Source organism: Eumetopias jubatus, unplaced genomic scaffold, assembly GCF_037043125.1.
Source record: "Eumetopias jubatus isolate StellerSeaLion01/CBP00866 unplaced genomic scaffold, mEumJub1_p1.0 scaffold_10, whole genome shotgun sequence".
Lineage (NCBI taxonomy): Eukaryota > Metazoa > Chordata > Mammalia > Carnivora > Otariidae > Eumetopias > Eumetopias jubatus.
The window spans coordinates 78,435,926-78,447,783 of NW_028274816.1; the positions used below are offsets into that span (position 1 = coordinate 78,435,926).

Sequence of the window (11,858 nt, forward strand, 5' to 3'; positions counted from 1 at the left end):
GAGCCCCGCATCAGGTTCCCTGCTCAGCGGGGAGCCTGCTTCTCCCTCTCCCCCCTGCTCTTGCTCTCTCTCTCTGTGTCTCTCTCTCAAATAAATAAAATCTGAAAAAGAAAGAAAGCTACACTCACAGACTTAACCCAGACATAATAGAACGACTTGGTCCAAAGTACTTAGCCCACCCTGGCTGAATGCTCTGGCCCTTTATTCTTTCAGTTCCAACCATTAACGTTCTCTTTCAGAATAACAGGAGATTGGTTTTATTATGTTGCTTCTGGCTTGTACAAAAGGAGAAGGAAAAAAATGCAAATGCTCCGAAGAAGGAAACATACTAAGGCCACTTGGCAGGCTGGCAGAAGATTGGAAACAATTCTGTGATATTATATATATATATATATAATTTTTGGACAATCCTGTGATTTTGATTCGAAATCCCTCTATGTGCCAGAAACGAATATGGAGGACCTGCCGTTAGAATAAAATGAGATGGACGTGGATAGATGAACTTGCACGGGGTGCCCAGCCTAATGGAACAGGTGCAGCTCCAGAACTCAGGATGCTTTCACACATGTTTACATACGGCTGCCAAGGTGCAAAACTCCAGGTAGCGGCATTCACATAAAATAGCACACACAGCACTGGAGGGCAGGTCCAACCCGGGCCCTGCGACTGAGTGCATTTCCCGAGCTAGAGGTGAGCCACCGCTGTAGGAATCAGCACAAAGAAAGATCCAGAGGCATTAGTAAGCCTGCTGTATGCAGAAGTGCCCAGGCAAAGAAAAAAAAAATTAGTAAAATTTAGATAAATTGAGATCATGCATTTGAAACTCCATAGCGCCTGGTCTACAGGTTCCTTATTTGTCCGTCTGTTTTCCGCATCTCAGATTGTGGGCTTCTGCGTACATTTGGGTGACAGGAGAAAGGAGGAAGCAGAAATGAGGGGAGGGTTTATCAAGAGTCGTGGGGAGGGCAGCGAGGGGCGCCCGGAGCATGGCGGAGAGAAGGCAGGGCAAGGGACCTTTCAGAGGTGGCCTATGGGATGTGTTGGTTGAGGGCTCCAAAAAGCCTCAAGCCAAGAACTACGATCAACAGCCAGATTCCTTGACCCCACGCGGAACTTCAGTAGCTTAGCTTAAAGGGGCTTACGGAAGCCCTTGCAGGAAGCACTGAAGGCAGGAAGACATTTCTGTTCCCAGAGAGCATCTTTATTTTTCTTCCTTGAAATCGGAATGAGAGGTCAGGAAGCAAAGCAGGCATAACCGACTTTATCGTTCAATCAGATCTGTTTACTGATATGTAAGCCAGGTCTCCTGAGGGAAAGGGGAGGGATGAGAGGGCTCCACAGGTGAAGACGCGTAGGACCAGGTGGACATCAAGGTAGGGCGGCTCCAGGGGGTGCTAGGTCCCAGAAGTCAATGGGAACCACTCCTGGCGAATTCCCCGGAGCTATCTGAGGCAGCACCCTGGGGGGACCCTGACAACACAGCTTTGGGGCCCGTTTGTCCACCAGAGGATGTGGCCAAGGAACAGGGAGTACCCAAAGAAACTTAGGGAGGGAGGAACTTTGGGGCGGGGCCTCTCAGATGGTCACACTGTTCTCCACCATGGTGGGGCGAAGGTACTCATAGGGCAGGTCCAGGCCTGCATTGCAGACCTCTATCTCCTGGTCCAAGGCAGCCAGTTCCTCCCGGAATTTCTCCAGCACAGCTTGGGGGCCAGGGCCCGAGAAATAGCTCTCCTTGTGCTGCCCCAAGGCCACCTGAGAAGGGGAGAACAAGACGGCTCAACCCTGGGCCCCTTAGCCAAGGATACCACCCCTCCTTCAAGCTGCCTTCTCCCCCAGGACCCAGGTGTCTGTCTCTAACCATGATGGGCTGGCGTCTGCCAAGGAACTTTGTGAAGGTCTTCTGCATACGGGCTTGGTGGGCAGTGGGCAGTGAGTCCACTATATCTTTCTCTGTCACATCCGTGGAGGTGGGCGGGGGCTTCCGCATGGTGCACGGGCCATTGGGGATCCAGGGGTACCAGTCCAGCTGCAAGAAGGGGAGCCTCTCAGAAACCCAGGCTGATGACCCAAGCATTCAATTCCCGGTCTTCTCCGTCCCAGGAGCCCCTAGGGGCTGATCACAGCAGCTCACCTGGCCCAGGTGGGCAGACGCATGCTGACCAGTGCACGTGAAGATGCACGTGGAGGCAAAGTGCCTGAGCTGAGCCCGGGAGTCTAAGGAGACGGGGAACCTGGGTGACATGAAGAGAAGTAGAGGCTTTGAGACCAGGATGTGAGCCAGGCCTCAGTCAGTGAAAGGTACCTGGAGATACAGAGAAGAGTTTCTGTCTGTGGTCGTGGCCCCTGGAGTCCATGGCTCACACCAGGTGTACGTGTGTGCCCTCGGTGAGGGAAAGTACCCAAGAGGAACGTGTCTGGTTCCAGAGGACACTCTATGAGTGCATGAGGGCACAGAAGGTTGTACAGGAGGGTGAGGAGGGAATGGGCTAGAGAATCAGGATTGATCCTTCGGATTTCTGAAGGATGCTCTGGAGTGATGCCTGGAAGCTCAGGGAACCCAAGCTAGGGTGGCTTAGGACAACACTGTGAGATGGTACAGGTTGTTGGCAGGTGGGTGTGAGTTGACACAGGCCGGTGGGGAGGGATCTGAGCTTACCCCCGGTCCTGGGCACCCTGCAGCCCGGTCTCAGTGATCTCTCTGCACCAAGCCTGCGGCTCCGGATCATCCCTCACAGCCTCATCACTCTTGGACAAAAGACCGACCATCCCCTCCACGTACCTGCTTCCCAGGCAAGGAGGCCGTGGTCTCAGGTGGCCGTCACAGGACCAGCTGGACCTGTAGCCCCCCTGGTTCTCTCCAGCAAGCCCACTGGGCCCCCCTTTCTGTGTCATCCTCACCGGCTGATGATTCCCCACAGCCTGAGGGCATCTTGGCCATAGAGGGAAGACCTCACATCCAAGAGCCCACGGTCAGCCAGGTCATCAGGAGGGCAGAGGGAACGGTAGGTCAAGCAAGTGGTGGCTCTCTGGAGAATGTCCACATGGCCTCCGCTACCGGTGCTCACCACCTGAGGACGACCCCACAGCACATACACCAGGGTTAGCCGTGTCGCGGGGGAGGGAGTTCAGGGTCAGGTTCCAGGTCAGTGGTCCTGCTCAGGCCCCTCTAAGGAGAAGGCTGCTCAGGTGTGAGGCAGATCAGGGAGAGACCTTCGTGGAGGATGCTGGGCTTGTGGGGGGTTGGGAGGGCAAGTCAGTCAACCCTCAGGATTCTCCCACTGTTGAACGCTCTGCCCTCTTTACCCATCCCTTTCCATACCAGATCAAAAATTCCCCATTTGGAGACAAGATCACTCCGGGCCAGGATGTTGATCTCCATGGTGTAGCAGAAGTGAGGGATCAGGAGCTGATTGGGGAGAAAGAAACAGGGCTGTTATAGGGACCCCAGGATCTTAGGGGAGTGGAAATTAAAGGACCAGGGATAGAGAAGAAGGGAGGGGATGGGTCTCCATGCAAATGAGAGACCTCCCGTTGGATTGGATTGGATCAGGTTAAGATTTGGGAAAAGGAAGATGGGAAAATATCTTCCCAAGGCCTCCCAAGGTCAAGGGTTTTACAAGTTCACTTATTTGCACAGTCTCGCATTATTTGTAAGAATCCCAGGAATCTCTTGTCTCACACCACAAAACCTAGCAAGTTTCCCACATGTGGAACTATCTCATGTGTCTCTTACCCCCATCGAGGAAGTATCTCTGCTCCCTGCAAAGGCAAAGTCTCCCGTCTTCTTTTGCCTTCTCGGGATGTCTCTCCTGCAACTCTCCCTCCCCCTCCCCTCCCTTCCTCCCCCTCCACCCCACTTCTTCCTCCTCCAACCTCTTTCCCTCCCCTCCCCCCCCCGTCTCCCTCTGTTTCTCACACACACACACACACACACACACACACACACACACACACTCCATCCTGGATACCCCGACAGAGGAAAGAGGAAACCCTGGCCTCGCCCCCACACACCCCTCCCACCGGCGGCCTCATTTCTTGCTTCCCTTCCACAGCAAGTCTTCTTAAAGGGGTCACCCTGTGCTGTCTCTCCCGCTCACCTACCACCCCCCCACTCCCATAAGATAGCACTCGCCACTGGGTAACCAGAGGCTTCCATAGTGACATCCAAATGTGGCTTCTCTGTGACTTCTCAGCGGCACTTGACGCAGATAATCGTGCCTCCCTCTTCAGCCCTTTCTCCTCTTGGCCGCCTTGGCATCTTGCCTTTGTCTCCCTCCTGCCTCAGTGGCTGCCCCTTCTCTCGCCCCTCGTCTTACTTCACTCCCCCCTCCCAGTTTATAAAGGCTGGGCACCCCCCACTTATGTCCTGGGCCGAATCCTGTGCTGTAGCTGCAAACCACAGGCAGCTTCATCTAGCACAATGGCTTCAGTAGCTCTGTTTTCTGATAACCCTGAAGTCTGTATCTCCAGCCCTGACCTGTTCCAGGAAGCCCAGGCTCCTGTATCTGACTGCCCTCCGACATCTTCAGGTGCATGTCTATAGGTGTTGGAAACCGCTTGTGCTCGTGCCATGAGAGACGATGGACTCTGAGAAACAAACTGAGGGTTCTAGAGGGGAGGGGGGTGGGGGGATGGGTTAGCCTGGTGATGGGTATTGAGGAGGGCACGTTCTGTGTGGAGCACCGGGTGTTGTGCACAAACAAGGAATCATGGAACACTGCACCAAAAACTAATGATGTAAGGTATGGTGATTAACATAACAATAAAAAAATAAAAATAAAAAGAACCCTTGAGTCTTCTCCCCACCGAGTAACACGGCTTCCCCCCACCCTTCTCCTACCCCCTACTTCAGTCTCTCACCCCCCTCCTCCTCAGCCATTATCCAGAGCCCTCTACAGACCTCTCTGACAGGAACGTCCCCATCCCTTACTACCCACCTGGCAACCTCCGGAGGCCACATTTCTTTTTTTTTTTTTTATTTTAAGATTTTATTTATTTATTTGACAGAGAGAGAGAGACAGTGAGAGGGAACACAAGCAGGGGGAGTGGGAGAGGGAGAAGCAGGCTCCCCGCTGAGCAGGGAGCCCGATGCGGGGCTCGAACCCAGGACCCCGGGATCATGACCTGAGCCGAAGGCAGACGCTTAACCGACTGAGCCACCCAGGCGCCCCTGGAGGCCACATTTCCACAACACTGTTGTAAAACCTATTCTCACTCTTTCCCCAGCCCTGGGTGTGTGTCCGCGTGCAAGTGCATATAAACCAAGATGGCTACTAGCCTAACATGCCACAAGGGTAGACTCAGAGGAGGTGCTTACCCCGTCTGCGAAGGGGTGTGATACAAAGGGCAGTCAAATATAGAAGAGATGCTGACCTTGTAGATGGGATGCAGGCTGGGCAGGGTCCTCATTGTGGTCACAGAAATAACCTCAGCCATCAAGTGTCCCCTCAGGAGGTGTGACTGTAACTGGTGCAGCTGGAAATCAGAGCTACGGACCCAGGTCTTGGCCAGCAGCCAGGCCAGAGGGGGATCGGAGGGCAGGAACAGCATGGGTGGGGGGCATCCATGATAAGGAGGCTGCAGCTAGAGCAGGGGAGAGAGGGGGGCTCAGGACCCGTGTGCCTGAGTCTCTCAAGGGGACCCATGTCTGTGTGAAAGGTACCTAGCACCTCTCACCTGGATGACCATGGGTAAGAGTCGTCCATCAGGCTGGAGCTTCAGCATGACCAGAGGGGCGGCCACATATTGTTGTTTCAAGATGATGACATTAGGCTTGACCCCCTCTAGGAGGGAGAAATCGGCTTCAAACAGAGATCCAGCCTGGAGTGTGGGGCGCAGGGATCAATAAAGGGGTTGGGGTCAGTTCTGGGCTGCCCTTTTTTCATTTGGGAGGCTAGTTCCTTCCTCTACACATCAAGTCTTTCCTTTCAACACCAATCTCTTTCTCCCTAACCCAAGCCCCGAACGCAAGGTTTCTACGCCCAGTGTCTCCCATCAGAGCTGGAGCTCCCTGAGGTGAAGTTTCTGGTTTTCCACCATGCCCCCTTCCCCCACAACCCAAGTCCTCCCTGTTACCTCCCTTCAGGCTTTAGCCAAACGTAGCACAAAATAGTTCCTTTATCCTCCCCTCCAAAAACCCCATAGCTCCAGCTCTTTCGGGGCCTTTGTTCCATCTCTCTTCCTCTTTCCCTCCAGAAGCCTGAGCTTTCCCCCAAGTCTGGGACACATCTAACCAAGGAGGAAGAGGAGGAAGAAAAGGAAGGAATAACAGGAGGCAAAGAAGACATCCAAATGGCCAACAGACACGTGAAAAAGTGCTCCACATGGCTCGGCATCAGGGAAATCCAAATCAAAACCTCCATGAGATACCACCTCACACCCGTCAGAATGGCTAAAATTAACAAGTCAGGGAACGACAGATGTTGGCGGGGATGTGGAGAAAGGGGAACCCTCCTACACTGTTGGTGGGAATGCAAGCTGGTGCAGCCACTCTGGAAAACAGTATGGAGGTTCCTCAAACAGTTGAAATTAGAGCTACCCTTCGATCCAGCAATTGCACTACTGGGTATTTACCCCAAAGATACAAATGTAGGGATCCGAAGGGGTACGTGCACCCCAATGTTTAGAGCAGCAATGTCCACAATAGCCAAACTGTGGAAAGAGCCAGGATGTCCATCGACAGATGAACGGATCAAGAAGAGGTGGTATATATACACAATGGAATATTATGCAGCCATCAAAAGGAATGAGATCTTGCCATTTGCAACGACGTGGATGGAACTGGAGGGTGTTATGCTGAGTGAAATAAGTCAATCAGAGAAAGACATGTATCATATGACCTCACTGATATGAGGAATTCTTAATCTCAGGAAACAAACTGAGGGTTGCTGGAGTGGTGGGGGGTGGGAGGGACGGGGTGGCTGGGTGATAGACATTGGGGAGGGTATGTGCTACGGTGAGTGCTGTGAATTGTGCAAGACTGTTGAATCACAGATCTGTACCTCTGAAACAAATAACGCAACATATGTTAAGAAAAAAGAAAAAGAAGAAGATAGCAGGAGGGGAAGAATGAAGGGGAGTAAGTCGGAGGGGGAGACGAACCATGAGAGACGATGGACTCTGAGAAACAAACTGAGGGTTCTAGAGGGGAGGAGGGTGGGGGGATGGGTTAGCCTGGTGATGGGTATTAAAGAGGGCACCGTTCTGCGTGGAGCACTGGGTGTTATGCACAAGCAATGAATCATGGAACACTCCATCAAGAACAAATGATGTAATATATGGTGATTAACATAACAATAAAAATTTTTTTAAAAAAAGAAAGGAATAACAGGAGGGGATGGTTAGTTCAGTGGTTCTCAACCAGGGGTGATTTTGGCTCCCTCCCCCAGAGGATGTTTGGCAATTTGGCAATGTCTGGAGGCATTTTTGGTTGTCACAATGAGGGGAGGGGGGATTCTAGCATCTAGTACTATTAAGCATCCTACAATGCACAGGACAGCCCCACAACAGTCATCTGGCCCCAAATCTCAGGGTCAAAGTTGAGAAACCTTAAATGTAGAGGGAGGAGGGTGTCGATTAAAGTATTGATGGAGGAAATGGGGAGGGGGGTAGGAGACAGAGGCAACATGGCTGGGGTTGTGGGTGCACACAGGGAGCTCAGCACCTGGAGTTCTTTCTCCAGCTGGGTCTTCAAGTCCTCCATCCCTGGAGGCAGCACCAGCCGGGCTGGGAGGCTGGCGGACCGCCTCAGGAGCATGGGGTTTGCACCGTTGAGGAACTGGTACCCAAAGAGGGTGTCATCCTTCCAGGAATTTCAAACCCGCTCTAAAGACATCAGTTGGGAAGCATGCTGTGAGCTCTGAGCCCCTGATCCTACTAACAGATCACCCCCCCTACCCTCTGCCCCTCTTCTTTCAAAGCCCTGGTTTGGAAATATGTGCATAGGTTTGGGGAGGTGGTAGTAACTGACCAGCCAGAGCAGTCTTTGCACGCGGGAATATTCTTTGGAAATCTTCGAGTCTTTTAACTGGATTTGTGAGGTCCAGTGTCCCCTTGAGGACCAAGCCCTCCAGCCTGTGGAAAGAATGGCAATGCTAGGAGATCAAGAAGGGACCCAACTGCGCATGCTGGGGTGCAAGTGCCCACCCTCCACCCGGCACATACGCTCTTGCGAGCGAGAAAGAGAAGTCGAGATCCTTATCCTCGTGGAATCTCTCATTCCTGGGAAGGTCCGACGGCGTTCTCCCCGCTACAGGCAGGATCAACCCATCTTTCCAGGAGCCCCACCTGGAGGAAGAACGCGGAATCGGTGATAAGGGGGGCGGTGGGTTTCTTGGGATCTGGTAGAGGGGATCGGAGGCTTGCTCGGGCTCACCGGTACACCGTCTTCCTTTCCTGGCGTTCCTGTTCCCGATGCGTCTGAAGCAGGTTCTGGTCGTTGCTCACGGTCCGGGCTGGGCAAGGGGACACGAGCACCAGGTCTCCCTGGCCTCCGTCCGCGCGGGCCCCACCCTTGCACTTGTCCCCTCTCCTGCCCCCCATCGTCCCTCTCTTACGTCACAGCATCCCCGACCCCCTCTTCCGTGCCGCCCCCCGTTGCCCCGCCGCCCTCACCAGTGCCCTCGGGCATGCAGACGACCCGGTTGCCCTGCACCCAGCTGTAGCAGGGGGAAAAGGCCTCGCCGTGGATCCCGGGGCCGCTCCCTGAGATCCTGGTGCAGAACCAGTCGGAGTCTCTCAGGTCTTTGTGCTTGCGCAGCTTCACCAACAGGAGGCGCCCCAGGTGGACCCGGACACGGACTCTGAGCTCCGTCTGGCGCCGGACCCAGGATCGAGTTCCGACGCAGGCTTGCGGGTCTCTCGACTGGCGCGCGGGCGCACCCTCGGAGAGCCCGCCTTCCCGGAGAGACCCGAGTCCCGCTGCAGGTGCCCCCCGCCCGACCCCCGCCCCAGGCCCCCCGGCGCCCCGCCGGCTCCGCACTCACCTCGCGGCGCAGCGGCCGCAGCTTCTTCCCCAGGTCGACCTCCCAGTGCTCGCCCACCAGCCACAGCCGCACCTGGTTGCAGGAACACGCTAGGGGGGAGTCCCTGGTGGCCACGCGGATCGTGTACTTGCCCATCGCGCTCGGACTTGGAGGAGGCCTGCGGGAGACAAGCAATTTAAAGGATGCGAAGCCCAGCCCCCCGGGGAAGCCTCACCCGGACCAGTGTCCCTGGGGCGTGGGCTCCCAGGGTCTCCGCCTCCCACCCACAGGTTCCTCTCCGCCCGGATGCATGTGTCCCCGCCACCGTGCATACCCGAGGTTTCTCACGGTGGCTCCGGAAGGTGCACCCCACCCTGATCCTCTTGGAAACGCTCCCTGGTGCCAGTTCCGCGCCCAGTCGGGCCCCCAGTCTAGCCCACAGGCCCGCCCAAATAGTGAATAAACGGATAAATGAAAGAGATAGCAACAGACAGTGGAGAGGGGGGAGGTTTGAAGTGTGGGGGTGTTTTCAGTGGAAAGTGAGTAAACCATCTTGATAAGGATCCAGGACTTTCTCTTGAGGACAAATACGTGATAGTGCTGGACAGGTGCACGAGATGGGTTTGTTGTCCAGACTCCGAGTCACCGAGGGGGGTTGGGAATTCCCCTTCAAGTGAGTCATGGAGCTTCCATGGGGCTCTCCTGAAACAGGCTCTGTGGGGTCAGCACCCCGGCTGAGCACCTGTAAGGGGCCCCGTCAGCACGTTCCCATCAGGATCCATTCTTCCCCAGGCCACCTCTTATCTCTGGCTCTCCTCATCCTCCTTAGGGACAGTTGCTGTGCCAGGCACAAATCCTTCCCAGATTCCTTCTTCGGATGCTCATTTCTTTCCATCCCTCCCCAGCACTCCTGCTCTCTGTTGGCTTGCCTCTTTCCTGAACCTCCTGTTCTGTTGTGAACAAAAGGCCTCGAATCCATAGCCTTCTGCTTAAATATTGCTTCTAGTTCTACATGTTGAATTAGTCAGTCAAAATAGATGGATCAAGAGGGAATCAAAAACCTTAAGCATTTTGCTTTAAAAGCAGAACTGTAAGTGAATAGCCACCCGCAAATGTTTTTATATAGGGCGGGAGCTTTCCAGCGTGGGTCCACAGTAAGAGCTTCCCAGGGTCTTTATTGTGCAAACCACACCCAGATGAGTTCACATCATTTAAAAGGGAGCTCATATCTACCATCTGCATCGACAGGGATGGAACTGGAGGGGATTATGCTAAGTGAAGTAAGTCAATCAGACGAACACAATTATCATATGGTTTCACTCATATGGGGAACAGAAGGAATAGTGCAGAGGACCATAGGGGAAGGGAGGGAAAACTGAATGGGAGACGAACCGTATGAAATTATTGACTCCGGGAAACAAACTGAGGGTTGCGGAAGGGGAGGTGGGTGGGGGGATGGGGTACCTGGGTGACGGGCATCATAAAGGGCATGTGAGTGTTATATTCAACTAAGGGATCATCGAACATTATATAAAAAACTAATGATGTATTATACCTTGGCTAATTGAATTTAAATAAATAAAAAAAAGGGGGGGAGCTCAAACCTAAAGGTTCTTGTGGGGGAAAGACTAAATTCCGTGTCTCTCCAGATCTGTACAGTTTTCCTCAAATCATTTACAGTCGTCTTGTCTACTCCTAATCATTAACTTGACAGTGATTTTTAAATGATCCTTGTTTATAGAGTCATAATGTAGCCAATTTGGTTTTAATAAAAAACAATACCCTTTTGTTTACTCATTTCATCAGTTTGTAAATTGCACGATTGCAGTAACAAGTATATAACAACAATAACACGGGACATCAACAGTCTAGGGGGTGTACACACTCTTCTTGATAAACAGAAGGCTCCACGGGTGGGCATCAAGTGCCACTTGCGGCAGGAATGAGGCTACCAGCCACGTGCTTCTGGCACACTGTGGGCCTGTTGGTCTTCTTTGGAGGGGATGCTCAGTGTCGGTTCAATACAGGTGATTTGGAAGCTTCGTTGTAAAATCCGCTTGCTCTCTGATGCTACCTTGTCCACTTCAGCACCCTCTCCTAATTCTCAGGAATCGGGGACCATGAGCGATCTCAACACTCGCTTCCCAGCACATCCACGGAATTGTGTTGCTACCATCCCTCGGGGACTGTCTTCTGCAGTTCACACTGTTGCCAATAAACCCTTGATTCTTCTTCCCCTCAAACTGGAAGCCCTCTCCTCTTCGCATTGACTCCAACCCCTGACCAACTTCCCCTCCACTCTGTAACCTACCATTCATTGTCCTCCAGAGCCTCAACCTCTACTTAGAGAAGAACTTTCTGACAGTCCGGCACCATGTTCCGTCCACTGACCCTGCCTCCAGATCCCTACGTTTCACATTTCACTTGTCCGCCTATCCGATCACAGTTTATTATCACTTAAAACCCACCCGCAGGGGCGCCTGGGTGGCTCAGATGGTTGGGCGTCTGCCTTCGGCTCAGGTCATGATCCCAGAGTCCTGGGATCGAGTCCCGCATCGGGCTCCCTGCTCTGCGGGGAGCCTGCTTCTCCCTCTGCCTCTCTCTCTCTCTCTCTCTCTCTCTCTGACTCTCATGAATAAATAAATAAAAAAAAAATTAAAAAAAAATTCCACCGACGTCCCTCATCAGAGGTTATCTCTGCCATCCACTACTGGTTGCTTGTGTGGATATGATGGTCTATACGGGTAGTGTTTGGTTCTTGGAGCAGTGTGTTTAGCTTCATGCTTATCCTTCCTATCGAAAGAACTCCTAGAGCAGGTTCTTTCAGTGCAATACTCCAAGGCCGTTTTTAGGCTGGATGTCCCATTGTTTGGCCTGGAAAAAACTGCAGTC

General features: G+C 53.2%; 1 protein-coding gene across 1 annotated transcript; it reads right to left on the minus strand.

Moving 5' to 3' along the window:
- Positions 1-1,575: 1,575 nt before the first annotated feature.
- LOC114225462 (polyunsaturated fatty acid (12S)/(13S)-lipoxygenase, epidermal-type-like) lies at positions 1,576-9,122 on the minus strand. The gene is given in 14 exon segments (XM_088027248.1): positions 1,576-1,755; positions 1,862-2,029; positions 2,135-2,234; positions 2,660-2,782; positions 2,902-3,071; positions 3,323-3,409; positions 5,377-5,586; positions 5,680-5,823; positions 7,667-7,827; positions 7,973-8,076; positions 8,167-8,289; positions 8,378-8,456; positions 8,617-8,815; positions 8,988-9,122. Coding segments are annotated over 14 exon segments (1,983 nt in total).
- Positions 9,123-11,858: the final 2,736 nt, after the last annotated feature.